Genomic DNA, 13,462 nt, shown 5'->3' with positions numbered 1-13,462 from the left:
CATTTGGTCCTGTCAATGATGTGGTATGCTTTGGATGATGGATTGAAGGAAAAGTACTCCTTTCAGGCTTTCAACGTGGTTAAAAATGTGCCGTTGGCGTCACATTTCCCCAAACGTGCGTTTAGGTAATGTTCCATTCCCTGTTCTACTTTCCATGCTTTCTCCCTTCGGCCTTTCTTGTGTTCTTTCCAACCTTCCATCCTTCCTTCATTCCTTTGTTATTCCCACCTTCCACCCTCCCTTCCTTCATCCTTCCTTGCTACCTTACATTATCCCTCCTTCTTTCCTCTTCTGTCATTCTTTCCTTCCTTCCATCCATCCTCCCTCCCTCCCTGCCTACTTTCCATTCTTCCTTCCTTTCAACCTGCCTCCCTTTATTCCTTCCATCCATCCTTCTGGTCTACCCTCTTTGATTCCTCCCTTTATTCCTTAGTCCTTCATTCTTTCCTACTGTCTATCCTTCCTCCCTACCTTAATTTATTTCTTCCTTGGCTCCTTTTATACTATTCTTGTCTCCTTCTGTCCTTCTTTGAATTATTCCTTCATCCTTTCCTACTGTCACATGTCCTTGTGTCCTTCCTTCCAGCCTTCTACCTTCCTTCCCTTTGCCTGCCTACATTCCCTTTTCCCTTCCTTTTCATACCATCCTTTTTTCCATCCTTCTGTCACTCCCTTACCTTCATTCCTCCACATTCCCTTCCTTCCAACCTTCCATTATTTCTTCCTTCCATTCTTCCTGCTCCCTTATACCATCCTTCTCTACTTCCTTCCATCACTCTCCTCTCCCAACCTACCTACCTTCCATTCTTCCATCCTTCATTCCTTGCATCCTGTTTGATACTTCCTCCCTCCCTGCATCCAGTCGTCCTTTCTTTCCTCTTGCTAAAATGGTGTCAAATATACGGCCCGCGGGCCAGACCCGGCCGTCAGGGGATCCAATCCGGCCCATGGGGATGGAGAACACCTTCACTGCTATTTTTCAATAAAAGTACATTTTGTTGCTAATTTTGTCTTCTGGAGGGTGCACTGACAACACTTAAATGACGTTGATGCACTTGTGAAGGCCAAACGATGCCAAGTTTCAGGAGCACACTAATATAAATTGGTGTGCCATGTTCACACTACAATTCTGCGAAAATAAATACCTCCTGTAGAAATGTTCAAAGACATTGAATATTACAAAATTTCGGTCAAAATCTTCACTTCAAAAAAGGTTGGTTTGTTGGAACCTTTTTGTTTTCCATGCACTGCCACAACTTCAATTTCTATGTATACATTTACAAAGGATGCACAACTGAATGGTGCACGCTCACTGATTCATAATACTGTTGACTGCTCATATGATTTGCAACGACATTTGCAACAAGATAATAATGAATAAATGGGAATATGTTCTGAAAGTACTTGTAATTATTTGCGCCAAAACAATGGGGAAAATTTTGAATAGTTATTTCTGGATTTTTAAGCCACAAATATTGTGGTCCGGCCCGCTTGAGATCTAATTGGAGTGAATGTGGCCCATGAACAAAAATTAGTTTGACACCCCTGTTTTAGACCCTCTTTTTGCATTCTGATGTTGCGATGAATTTTCTGCACTATGGTTAACATCACACATTCCCAACACATGCCAGACCCTTGAAACCCGTGTGTGTGTGTGTGTGTGTTACCAGTTAGGGAAAAGAGATAAAGCGTGATTGATGATGGCAAAAAAACAACAAATAGAACTTTAGTTGCTCACTGAGTAGAAATCTCACACGATTTGTTTTGAAATTGTAATAGTTAAACTTCACCGAGGTGTAAAGTGACAAAAAAAGCTTGCCATTGTCCAAATGAAATACTGTCTTTGAAAGGCTTCATGCAAATGCGTAGGAAGTCTTGACTTTTTGAGGACAAAGGATGTGTTTGTGGGCTACTGTGATATTATGAGATTCTTTCCGAGCCCCAACCGCTCTCACCATGAGGGAAACAACAAAGCGGTGTTCTAAATGGTCAATGGGCTTCCTTGTGACTTTGAACGCAGGCTGTGAAACATCTGCACGGCACGGGCCCCGGAGGAAACTCATAAAACATTGAAACCGGGACTAGCTGTTCTGCGACGGGCCAGGAGAGGACGGTGAAGTATAATTAATACGGAGGGGGTGGGGAATGTTCTCCTATTGAGCCATCTGCTCAGGCTGCTTTCCCTGCTGTTTCCATTTATGGCCGCTGTGCTCACTCACATGAATTGTTGGTGAACCAAAAACGGTCAACGCAGCAGGAAACGAGTGACGATATCCATCTGTTTTCTACAGGCTATCAAACTTTTTACACCAAGTACAAAGAATACTGAGCTCTCTTAAGTGCCACCATCATGACCGACATTAAAATGCAGTGGCGTAGCGAAGTCAAAAGTTAAATACAACTGAACTGTATTAGGCGCTGATTCTTTCGTGTACCAATAGAGGGAGCCCACATACCACCGGTTGTTTTCGTTTGTCCCCATTAGGGTGGCGGGTGAGCTGGAGTTGATACCAGCTGACTTTGGGGCGAGAGGCGTGGCACACCCCGGACGGGTCGCCAACCAATTTATTTTTTTAAATGTAACATTCAGAGAAGGAAAATTGAACAGAATACATACTTACTGTCTACCTTCCTTTTCCCTTCCTTCCTAATCCATCCTTCTTCTGTTACTCTCCTTCCTTTTTAACTGCCATCCTTTCTTCCTCTTCTCTTTCATTCCCTTCCTTCCAACCTTCCATTATTTCTCCCTTCCTTTCTCTTTCCCCCTGCTACCTTCTGCACACCCTCCTCCTTCACATCCTTCCATCCCTCCTTCCTCTCTCCCTTCCTTCCTTCCCATCTTCCATTCTTCCTTCATTGACCTTCCTTCCATCACCCTTCCTTCTTTTTATAACATCCTTAGTTCCCAGACTCTGACCACTCTTCCTTCCTTCTTCCTCTCTCCCAAGTTTACCTCTTCCTAACTTTCTTCATACCTTCCATTATTTCTTCCTTCCCCTCCTCCCTCTCTTACTATAACCTTCTTTGGTTCCATACTTCCTCCCTCCCTTTCATACTTCCTCTCTTGCTTGCTACCTAGCTCTTCCTCCCTGCGTTCCTTCATTTCTCCGTCCTTTCTTGCGTACTTCCTCCCCTTTTCCATTCCCTTTTCATTGTCATTCCTTCCATTCTTCCCCTCCCTTCCTTCTTATAGCCCCTTCTCTGCTTCTAGTCTTCATTTCTCCCTCACTTCCTTCCATGCTTCCTTTCACCCTCCCTACATTCCTCTGTCCTCCTTTGCTTCCTTCCCTCTTCTTTTCACCATCCTCCTTCCACTTTTCCTTCCTTCCTATCGTCCATGTCCCTTCCTTCCTCATCCCTTCCTCCTACCCCCTTCTGTACTTTAATCTTTCCTCTCTCCCTTCCACCCTTTCTCCCTTGTTTCCCACCTTCCACTCTTCCCTCATTCTTCCTTTCACACATCTAAGATTCCCAACCTCCTCCTCCCTTCCTTCTTTTATCACGGTCTTCATTTCTACCTTCCTTTCTTCATCCTCTCTCCATTCCATCCTTTTATCATTCCTACCTGTCATCTTTCCTCCTTCCCCTCCCTACTTCTTTACTTTCTTCTGTCCATCACTTCATCCTACCTCCCATCCTCCCTCCCTCCATTCGTCTTTCCTTCCTTGTCTCTTCCCTCATACTTCCTTTCGTACCATCCTTGCCTTCCATCTTCCTTCCTTCAATTTAGAAAGTGTCTCGCTACTTTTATACTTTCTTATATTAAACCCGGTGGCAGTGATGGAGCGGAAAAGTGGGATTGGAGCAGTGACGTGATTTCATGCTGGAAAGAGGAGGAGGGGGGGTTAGAGGAGGGGGAAGAGGAGGAGGAAGAGGAGGAGGAAGAGGAGGAGGAGGAAGAGTGGACGGCTGGACTCCATTAAGACGAAGCCTGCTGGAAAAGTGCTTGGGAATACTCCACTTCTTCTAGGGCGACTCGTCGGGAATTTTTTCCTCTATTTTTGGACCGTCTTCCCCTCCCCAAAACCCATCCTATATGTTATAAAGCAGGACAAAGCAGTTGTGTATCGTGTCGTCGAGCGTTTGAGTGCCTTTATCGTGAAGGTGAGTGTTTTTCTTTTCTTTTTTTTTTTTTAATCTCGTTTACTTTAACCGTACAATGCCGCTTTTTAAACCCTAGCTTGTAGCCGTTAGCATCCAACTTTCCGACCCGTTCATTACAGCCATTTCGCTGCCGTTTTTGAATACTTATTGCGCGCTTGAGGTGCAGTACCAAGCTTACATAATGAAGCATACGTACGTGGAAGTGTGGTGTACAGCGTGAAACCGTTACTTTCCAACAGGTGAATCACTTCCCCAGGTAACAAGCTCCGGTCGGCAAAGGGGTCCGAGGTTCCACCCCCTCGACCCGGGCGAGAGGCTCCTTTTTCGGACACGTTTACCCCGGCGAAGCCCCCCTTCGCTCTCCTGGACCGGCTCGCTTTTAAGAGTGACAGATTGGCTCGTTTACTTTTTTTTCCCTCTATTTTCCCCACCACACTAGGGTGCGTCTTGCACCGCGATAAGTACGAAAAATAATCTTTTAAATCCGTATTAGTTCATTTTATGGTTTATTTTTTTGTTCGTTTAACTTTGTTTCGCGGCGACCTAGCATGGAGGCATTCGCAGCTGCTAATTAAAACAAACATTAACCGTGAAAAATGACATCCTATCAATCAAATTTGTACTCTAAATATATAAAAAACATGTTTGTTATCAAATTTCAGTTCTCTGCCGATGTTAGTAAGGGAACAATGCTAAATGTCATACTTTACCATTTCAAATATAAAAAGTATATTTAAAGGGCCATATTCCAACTGCCCCCATTCTAATGACGAGTAGAGTTTATATATATATATATATATATATATATATATATATATGGACTTTTTAAGCCTTACATACTGTTCATTTTCCATGTGCACATAGTACAGTATGTTCGTGGTCAATTTTGACCCAGGCCAAGAATTTCTTCATAATCATGGAAAGTATTTTTTGCAGGGACAGGAAAGGTGGTTAGGCACCGAATCCTGCCGCAAATTGCAAAAATCCATGAGAAACTGACACCCTCCTAAAAAGTTTTGTAACTACCTATGGATGCAAAAAAATAATGGCGGCAAACTTTTACGATTTATGGCTGAATGAAACGCCTCAACTCACTTCAACATACATCCTTGAAACCAAGATGCCACTAGATAGTATGAATAACGGAGGGTAGGTTCTCCTGAAAATCTATGAATGCCAACAGAATGTTAGAAGGTTCACTGTATTTGTTTTGGCGGGTTTAGGTCTCAGTCCGTGACTGCACGCCTGGGTCAGTTACTTCTGTTACTTACGATGATCATTCTTACGCTGTGTCGCGATTCCCCCATGACCCTCCAAAGAATAACAGGTGCAGGTTTCTGTGGGAAATGTGCAAATGTGGTGGAACACAGACAGTTTTCGGGACTGTTTCAAGCTACCTCTTGAACATTGATACCACTGTCCCATAAAAAATACACACATCACCACCATTTTCCTTCAGTTAAGACACACTGGTAAAGCTAAAACCCACTTTAGTTGATGCGAGTCAAATTTTACCTGGAACACCCTCAGTGTACACAAACTTTGTAGTATCTATAGAAAACAATGACCTTATTAAATATTTTCTTTTTTGTGTGTGTATTTTGGGTCACTTTAGGGACAGTCATCAATTTCAAGGTGAAATAATGACATTTACCGTATTTTTATTGCTGTACAATGTCAAACCGGGTCAACTTTGACTCATGCAATGTGTAAGGGTTAAAATGTTACTATTACATAAAGGTGATAATTTCACGATGTCTATTAGTGTTGTCTGTGGAGATTCTCAGTCATCCACGTTGTAGGAATCTGCAAAATTTGAATCAAAGCAACTGGACTTCTCTTGTTTGTTGGAGATGTTTAACCTTTAATCCAAACCAGTTCTTGAGTTCAAAATCTGAAGTCTCTTACTGTAGTTTGTGTGTTTCTTTTTTCGGGGGGTGTTGACAGGAATGGCGCTGGACGGGATCCGGATGCCTGATGGCTGCTATGCCGACGGGACGTGGGAGCTGAAGATGCACGTCACTGACCTCCACCGTGACGTGTCGCTGCGGGTCACCGGCGAGATCCACATAGGTGGTGTCATGCTAAAGCTGGTGGAGAAATTAGGTGAGCTACGTCTAAGTGTCATAAAAAAAAACTCAAGCAGTCTTGTGCTATACTATTTTTACGCCATTCAAACTTGCTTGGACCTAACTGACACCTTCAATTGGGTGAGTTTGTGCTGTGACGCGTTATCAAGTTTTGTACAGGTTCCCCCTTGCCAGTTATTCATGATCATCACCACCTTGCACAATAAAAATAAACAGAATGACTAGAAATGATCCAATCAAGAGTTTAAAATAAAAACAGTCAAACAGAGGCACAAACAGTGTACTATCATGTGATTAATGCATGGCTTCTCTGCCTGTTATTCATGATAACCGTCATCTTGCAGAATAGTAATGAACAAAATGATTAAAAAATAAATGTCAAAAAGTAGTCCACAGACTGCTCAGTCCTGCGTGCTCAGTGTATTATCACATAACATAGCTCCTCTCGCCAATAATTTATAAAATGAAACATGCACTGTAGAAATAAACATGCGGTATGCAACTTGAAATAATCCACAAAAAAGACCAATAATGATTCAGTCCCAAAAATTGTTCTGTGCACTTGAAATGTACATGATCTATAATTATGTGGTGACTCCTCATGCCAGTAATTCATGATAACCACCAACATGCACAATAGAAATAAACACAAGGACTAGAAATTGTCCAAAACGTCCATGGCACGTGGTCACGCATGTGCACATGTGCACGCTCAATGTAACTGCTACACAGTAATCCCGCATCCTCCATCGCTGGGGTTAAGATTCCAGACCCACATAATACCTGCCACCTTACACAATAGAAATAAATAACGATAAAGTAATAAGAAATAATCCACAAAAGTCATTGGCTCAAGCTCTAAAGAAAGGATGCAGTTGTGCAACTGCAGTCTTAACAAATGATGCTAGCAACGAGAATTAAGTGTGGTTCTGTGTTGCAGCCACTTGAACAGTGCCTTGTTTCACAGAGGCCACGGAGAAAGGAGCTGTGATATATTTTTATTTTTTTTGGGTTGGGGGTGACAGTGTGTTGTGTGTGGAAGGCTGCCTGTCCGAATGCCCGACATTCCTGCAGTGCTGCACAAGGCTTTTATTTCCAGCCCACGCTCCCTTTTTTAGCTCTCCTGTCCACCTCATGATTGAGGCCTTTGTCCACTGTGCTCGTCTTTAGCCAATGAATTGTGTTGTTGAGCTTGTTTGTTTTCCACTCACCATTTAGCCTGTGCTAACGCCCTTAGCATTCAAGCACTCATGAAACAAAAGCTAACATGTCTTCGGTTTAGCATGCGTGAAGTAGTATTATATTCCACAGATAACTTGAGTCTCCTTATGTGGAGAATTAATAACAGAAAACCTTCGTTCTCCTCCATTGTTGTTGGAGTATTATACTCTTCAGTCTCCACTTTTCTGCGACACGCCATTTTCTCCCTGCCCTTAATCTCCTCTCGGATACCATTAGCCTCCTTATGCAGAGAAGGCAAACCCCATTCATTGGGCATGTATATTTTTAAAACTAATCTCCCGATACTCTGTCCATGCTGTGAACATTCCCATCCATGTGTCGTACATGTTCACCACATCCACGCGGCAATGTGTTGACAATGGCAGCTGTCCATATAAAATGCATTTCTCGCCACTACTCGTGCACGTGTTAGCGCACGTGAGCACGGCCACGCGATTGGACAGATGCTCGCCTGCTTCAGTCAGTCAACTCATCTTCTCCAGCCGTCCCGCGCGCACTATCCCAGGCTCAGATGGCCTTCGATAATGGATTAAATAGACAAATGCCAGGAAGGCACTCAGCTATTGATCACAGCAGTACTTCAGCCCCCACTGTAACCCTTATTTAAAGCCACCCTCTCGTAATGCTTTCACCTTTCTGTCAGTTCACTTGTTCTCTGACCAGGTGCTGCCCGTGCCTGGAAAAGATAATACAAATATTGCACAAACAAACAACACCTGTGGGCGGGAGGTTCTAGTAAAGTTACTGCTATTGTCATTAAAGGGCCAGGTTCAGGCGTCAAGACCGGGGATATTGGCTCGTATCAAGTGCGTTTAGTCGGCAAAATTACAGTACAAACCAAGTGATTACCGAGTATATAAAATGTCTACACACCCCTGTTCAAATGCCAGGTTTTTGTGATGTAAACAAAATGTAACCAAGATAATTTCAAACCTTTTTCTGCATTTACTGTGGCTTAAAAGGTGTACAACTTAATTGAAAAAAAATCTTTACGAGAGGGGAAGTAAAAATAAACAGCTGAGGTCATGTGGTTCCACAAGTGTGCCCACACTCTTATAGTTGGGGATGTGGCTGTGTTGAGAATTATCACATTCAAACTCATGTCGATTGGGAGTCAGCACACGCCTGCCACCATTTAAAGTGCCTCTGATCAACCCCATGATGTTCTAGTATGCTTTTCCTGACATTTTTTGTTGTTACATCTTACAGCACATTACAACATAAGTTTGAATGTCATTTTTTTGTATCACAAAAAAAACCCAACTAGCATTTGAACAGGGGTGTGTAGACTTTTTATATCCAATGTACATAAGGTCCCATATATGGCCAGTCAATAAATACTTTGTGACCTGTCATTTTCGCTGTAGCGAGGATAACCATTGATTTTTCGGGGTCAAGACCAAGTTTATTGGTTAGTATCACAAACCGCAAAGAGAAGTAAACGAAGCCCTATTTGCTAATGAATGCCCAGTGGGATACATCGGCATCATCTATGACCATCTACGATATTTGGTTTGAGACTCCGTAGTTTTGTAAACGAAGCAAGACAAGCTTACGCTATTGAAAACGCCTTGCTTGAATCAGCTGTGTATGCAAATGTTGCAGCTGAGTGTAGGGTGGTGGTGGTGGGCTGTGACGCATGAAGTAACAATGGGGAGGGGTCAGAGAGAGGAACTTGTCAGCCACACTACTACTAGAATTCCATAAAAGTCTTGGATGCAGCAGGAAATGACTTCCAGGGTCTGGCATGTTGTTTCCCCCCTGTTACTGCCGTCACTGCTGCATTTTCAGCCCCCTCCCTCTGTAGACTTCTCCCCTCCTTATACTACTTTTTCTAACTCTATTTACTGTCTTGTGTGGATGGAATAAGTAGTTGGGATCAGAATTCCAAAGAATCACCCATATACACACTAAGCTTTTTGTTATTATAGACTTTATCATCACTGTCCCCCCCCCCCAAAAAAAAGCATGCGTCTCAAAATTGTGTTTTTGTTTTTCTTTCTTTTTTTGGGGGGGGTGTGAGGAGGGGGACATTACAAATAGGATGCATTTTGGCGTTACAGTACAAAAAAACAAAAAGAAATGCAAAATTTGGGCCTACATGCTTTTTAATGGACAGCAACAAAAGTGTCCATTGTGGAAAAAAATAAATAAAATAGCACTGTAAAATATTGTACTTTATGAAAATGTACAGAAATAACAAACAGAATGTAAACAATTAAAACAGTTTGTATATAATAATTTCATGTAGGAATTCAATACGCATTGATTCTGGTGTGTGTGCCTTGGCGAGCAGGAGGCAGTATAGTACATAGACATAGTACACGTGCATTTGACGATGAAACGGAAGAAGACGGTTGCAATTAAGCTGCAGTAATAGTAGTCTGCGAGTATTGTTGTATGCACTGCCTGCATGTCTTGCTACCCTTTATGTTCAAATATAGGTTGCTGAAACGCTCAAGGCAATAAAATTGTATCGCGAAAAAAAACTTGTCACAAGTCGAGGTATATAATTCTCTAAAGTACCTTTACCTGCAATGAAGGATCAGTTTTGGCGTGTTCAATGAATTAAAGGTGGATCCTTCGATTATTTAAAAAAATTTTTTTTTTAAATTAATGTATTTATTTATTTTCAGGTGTGGTCCTTTTTAGAAGAAAAAGTTTAAACACCCCTGTACTAGATGGTTGTTGCAGAAATAGACCATCAGTATTCTGTCTGCTTACTCTTGGCATACTTACGGGTTCTTTGCGAGAGTGACGACCAACCATCCATCTGTCCATTTCCCGTGCCGCTTATCCTCACTAGGGTCGCAGGCATGCTGGAGGCTATCCCAGCTATGTTTGGGCAAGAGGCGGGATACACCTTGAACTGGTCTCCAGCCAATCACAGGGCACATATAACTACTTCGCACTCACATTCACACCTCTGGGCAATTTAGAGTCTTCGATCAACCTACTATGCGTGTTTTTGGAATGTGGGAGGAAACCGGCGTAGTCGGAGAAAATCCACTCGGGCACGGGGAGAACATGGCGAGGCCGGATTTGAACCCAGGTCCTCAGAACTGTGAGGCAGATGTGCTAACCAGTCGTCACCCGTGCCGCCCCAGGACCAACCATGTCAGTGATTAAAAAAATAATGACAAATTCATAGAGCGTTAGACTCCATTTTGAGGCGATATCTAGGTTGCGGTGCTGGCTTCTCAGCTCTTCCATAAATAGAAATTGAGCAAACATAAAATGTTGTACTGTGACTGATCCTTAGTGTAGTACTTTCCAGTGGTGGGTGGTCCTTGAAAATTAGCCGACCGGTCAACCACCGAGACCTTTCCTCACATATCAAGGGTGGGTTCAAACATATAGATTAGTCGTCAGTCTTCTCTGTTTCTTTTCAAACACAAGTATGAAAAAATGCCATGTGCGCTCCAAAGTGTCAGCAACCTAAAAACGGCAAGCATCTCCTGAATCAGGTCCCGACTTCCCAAAAAGGCAACGTAGCTGGTTCAGTTAGGTGCTTGTTTATTTTGCTCATCCACACATCTCATAATGTTCTTGTGGACTCGCTCAGAAGGAGACTTTCCTCAATTCTCTGTCCTGCTAGGAACTTTAAATTTTTTTCTTTTACCAACAATTGGAGCACAAGTTTTGCGAGGAAACAGATGTGACATACAACAGGAAGCCTAACTTCCTCTGGGCTTATACGCACCTTCTTCTCGCCCTCTGCAGCTTGGTCAATTCCCACTATTCTGTTTTTTATTTTTATTTTTATTTATTTTTTTAAATGACAATCCTTTACATTTGAATACCTCTTGGGGAAACATAACCTTGACCACTTTTTAAACTATGTTGCCGTTCTCAAATTGTCAAGTCATGTCGATGGGAGATAGCAAGGATCTGGCTTTTATGAATCAAAAAGCAGCCCTCGGGATCATCCTGCTCCCTAATCTCCTTGACAGGAAGTAGTTAGCCTAAATAGCAGTCCTGCCCAGGCCAGCGCTTTCCTGTTTCACTTGCAAGATGTTGCAGGGCAGTGATTGTGCTGTTCTCTGCTCATATGCTGACTAGGGACAACTTTCAGCATACAATAAATCTGCCTGGAGGTGCGGCAAAATATCGATACCTTGACGTATAGTTTTCACTTGTAATATAGTACTGTATCAGTACTTCATGACAAATTTAACCTGTCATTTTATGTGAATCTCTGCATTCCCCTCATTGCGGAGCTAAACGACCCATAGAGACATAATGCATACAGTATTTGATATCGTGAGGTATTATAGATGGTTGTCTTCCAATATATCAGTGACTGCCCAGTCACTGATATTACTGGTATTATTGCAAAAGTATAATTTAAATATACTGTGGCGTTGTGCATTTCGATTAGCCACGTTGCTATAGTGATGTTTTACATGTTTTCTACCAATATGTAATGGTTATCGCTGTATCGCGATATTATTTGTATTGTTGGCTAAATATTGGGATGTGATATACAGTATTGTGAGTTTTTTATTAGTTGTATATATATTGTGATGTATCGTACATGGTACACGCACTGTATGTAAATTACTGGCATCCTTAATTGCCTTGGAGGGATACATAGTTTTGTGAATCTGAATTGTTGCCAAAGTATTGTGATATCATATTGTGTTCATTAGTTGCATACTAGATATTGTAACGTATCGTAGGTTTTCCTCTGTACTGTATATAATGATTAGCGTACGAATTCTGTATCTTAATATTGGATAAATTGGAAAACTTTGATTTATTGGATGCATAGGTATTGCGATGTATCCTAAATGTTTTTCTTCCAATATATAACAATTATCACACAGTTGCTGTATCTGTATATTAGTGGCATAGTTTGCCAAATATCACAATATCAAATCGTGAGTTTTCACTAGTGACTTGGATTGAGTGAGTCATTTATCGAATATGGTTTTCTCTTTATTGTGATATTATTGGTATCCTTGGCAAAATATCATGTTATCGTATAGTCCAATTCCCACCCCTAATATTAACTCTTCCAATCATTCTCTTCCATAGAACTTTAGCCTCCTGTGCTTTTTTCCCCTTCCCTTTTCCTTCAGTGGTTTATGCGACACAAGGACATTTTAGAGCCTCTGGCATTGTTGTCGCAGCACCGCACACCTGCGTCTCAATGCGTAAACCAATACGCCGCTTTTTTGTTAAGGTTCTATAGTCATTTCACAATGAAGGCCCAAATGGAAGGTGTTGTTTTTCCACAGCCGAGGCGTAACCTTTAACCAGAGAGTGATTTAATGTGTCGTTTATAGTCGCAGAGTGTACGGAGAGTAGTTTCATTTAAACCCTGAAATTCTTTATGTACTTTTGCTCCCCAATTCCAATAAAAAACATGAAAGGTGTTCTCGTTCTTCGATGATGAGTCACTGATGAAATGTTGCTATTCTTAAGTGTCATATTAGTAAAAAAAAATAAAAGAATAAAAAGTAGAGACAAAAAAATACATTCTCACACTTAAATGACATAGTCTTAAATCTCATACAAGAGGTAAAAAAAAAAAAAAAGACACTAAAAACAAAACGTGATCTCAATCTTTGAGTCGAGTATGGGCAGTTGGCATTCTAAAGTGTCATCCAAGTGTAAAAAGAAGTTGGCCACTGTTCACACGAAGATTTCATGTAATGGTAGTTCGATCTCTGAATAGAGATAATTAATAAATAAAGATAAAGATTAATAGGGGAAGATAAATAAATTGTAATACGGTTTAAAATAAGAAAAATGGCACTGTACATTATTGTATGAAAAATGTATGGTCATAACATGATCAACTAGAATCGAAAGAAATAGTTTTTCCTTTATTGCTGCATTTTATTAATTTCACGTTCACAGTACTTAATCTTTCTAACAATGTCTAACATCTTGCACATTGCATATCTTCTATATTGATCTGAGTCCCCTCTCAGCTTTCTTGGTAATGTTGTTATTCCACAACGTCTCTAATTTTATCAAACTGCGTCAGGGTGATGTGAAGCACTAGACTGTACCAC

The 13,462-nt window shown here is 41.5% G+C and overlaps 1 protein-coding gene across 4 annotated transcripts in view; it reads left to right on the top strand.

The window, feature by feature from the left end:
* The first annotated feature begins 3,871 nt into the window (after positions 1-3,871).
* The window catches only part of fermt2 (FERM domain containing kindlin 2), a 52,650-nt gene continuing 43,059 nt past the window's right edge, over positions 3,872-13,462 (top strand). For 2 of the 4 annotated variants that reach the window (XM_061794570.1, XM_061794569.1), the window contains exons 1-2: positions 3,873-4,104; positions 6,052-6,210. In XM_061794570.1, coding sequence (XP_061650554.1) covers positions 6,054-6,210 — 157 coding nt within the window. In that variant the 5' untranslated portion in view covers positions 3,873-4,104; positions 6,052-6,053. Of the gene's footprint in view, positions 4,105-6,051; positions 6,211-13,462 lie in introns of all 4 variants that reach the window. The other 2 variants (XM_061794568.1, XM_061794571.1) reach the window with 2 other exon arrangements.

This window comes from Phyllopteryx taeniolatus, chromosome 13, assembly GCF_024500385.1.
Source record: "Phyllopteryx taeniolatus isolate TA_2022b chromosome 13, UOR_Ptae_1.2, whole genome shotgun sequence".
NCBI lineage: Eukaryota > Metazoa > Chordata > Actinopteri > Syngnathiformes > Syngnathidae > Phyllopteryx > Phyllopteryx taeniolatus.
Note: the sequence above shows the minus strand (reverse complement) of the source record. Positions and strands in the feature narration are given on the sequence as shown.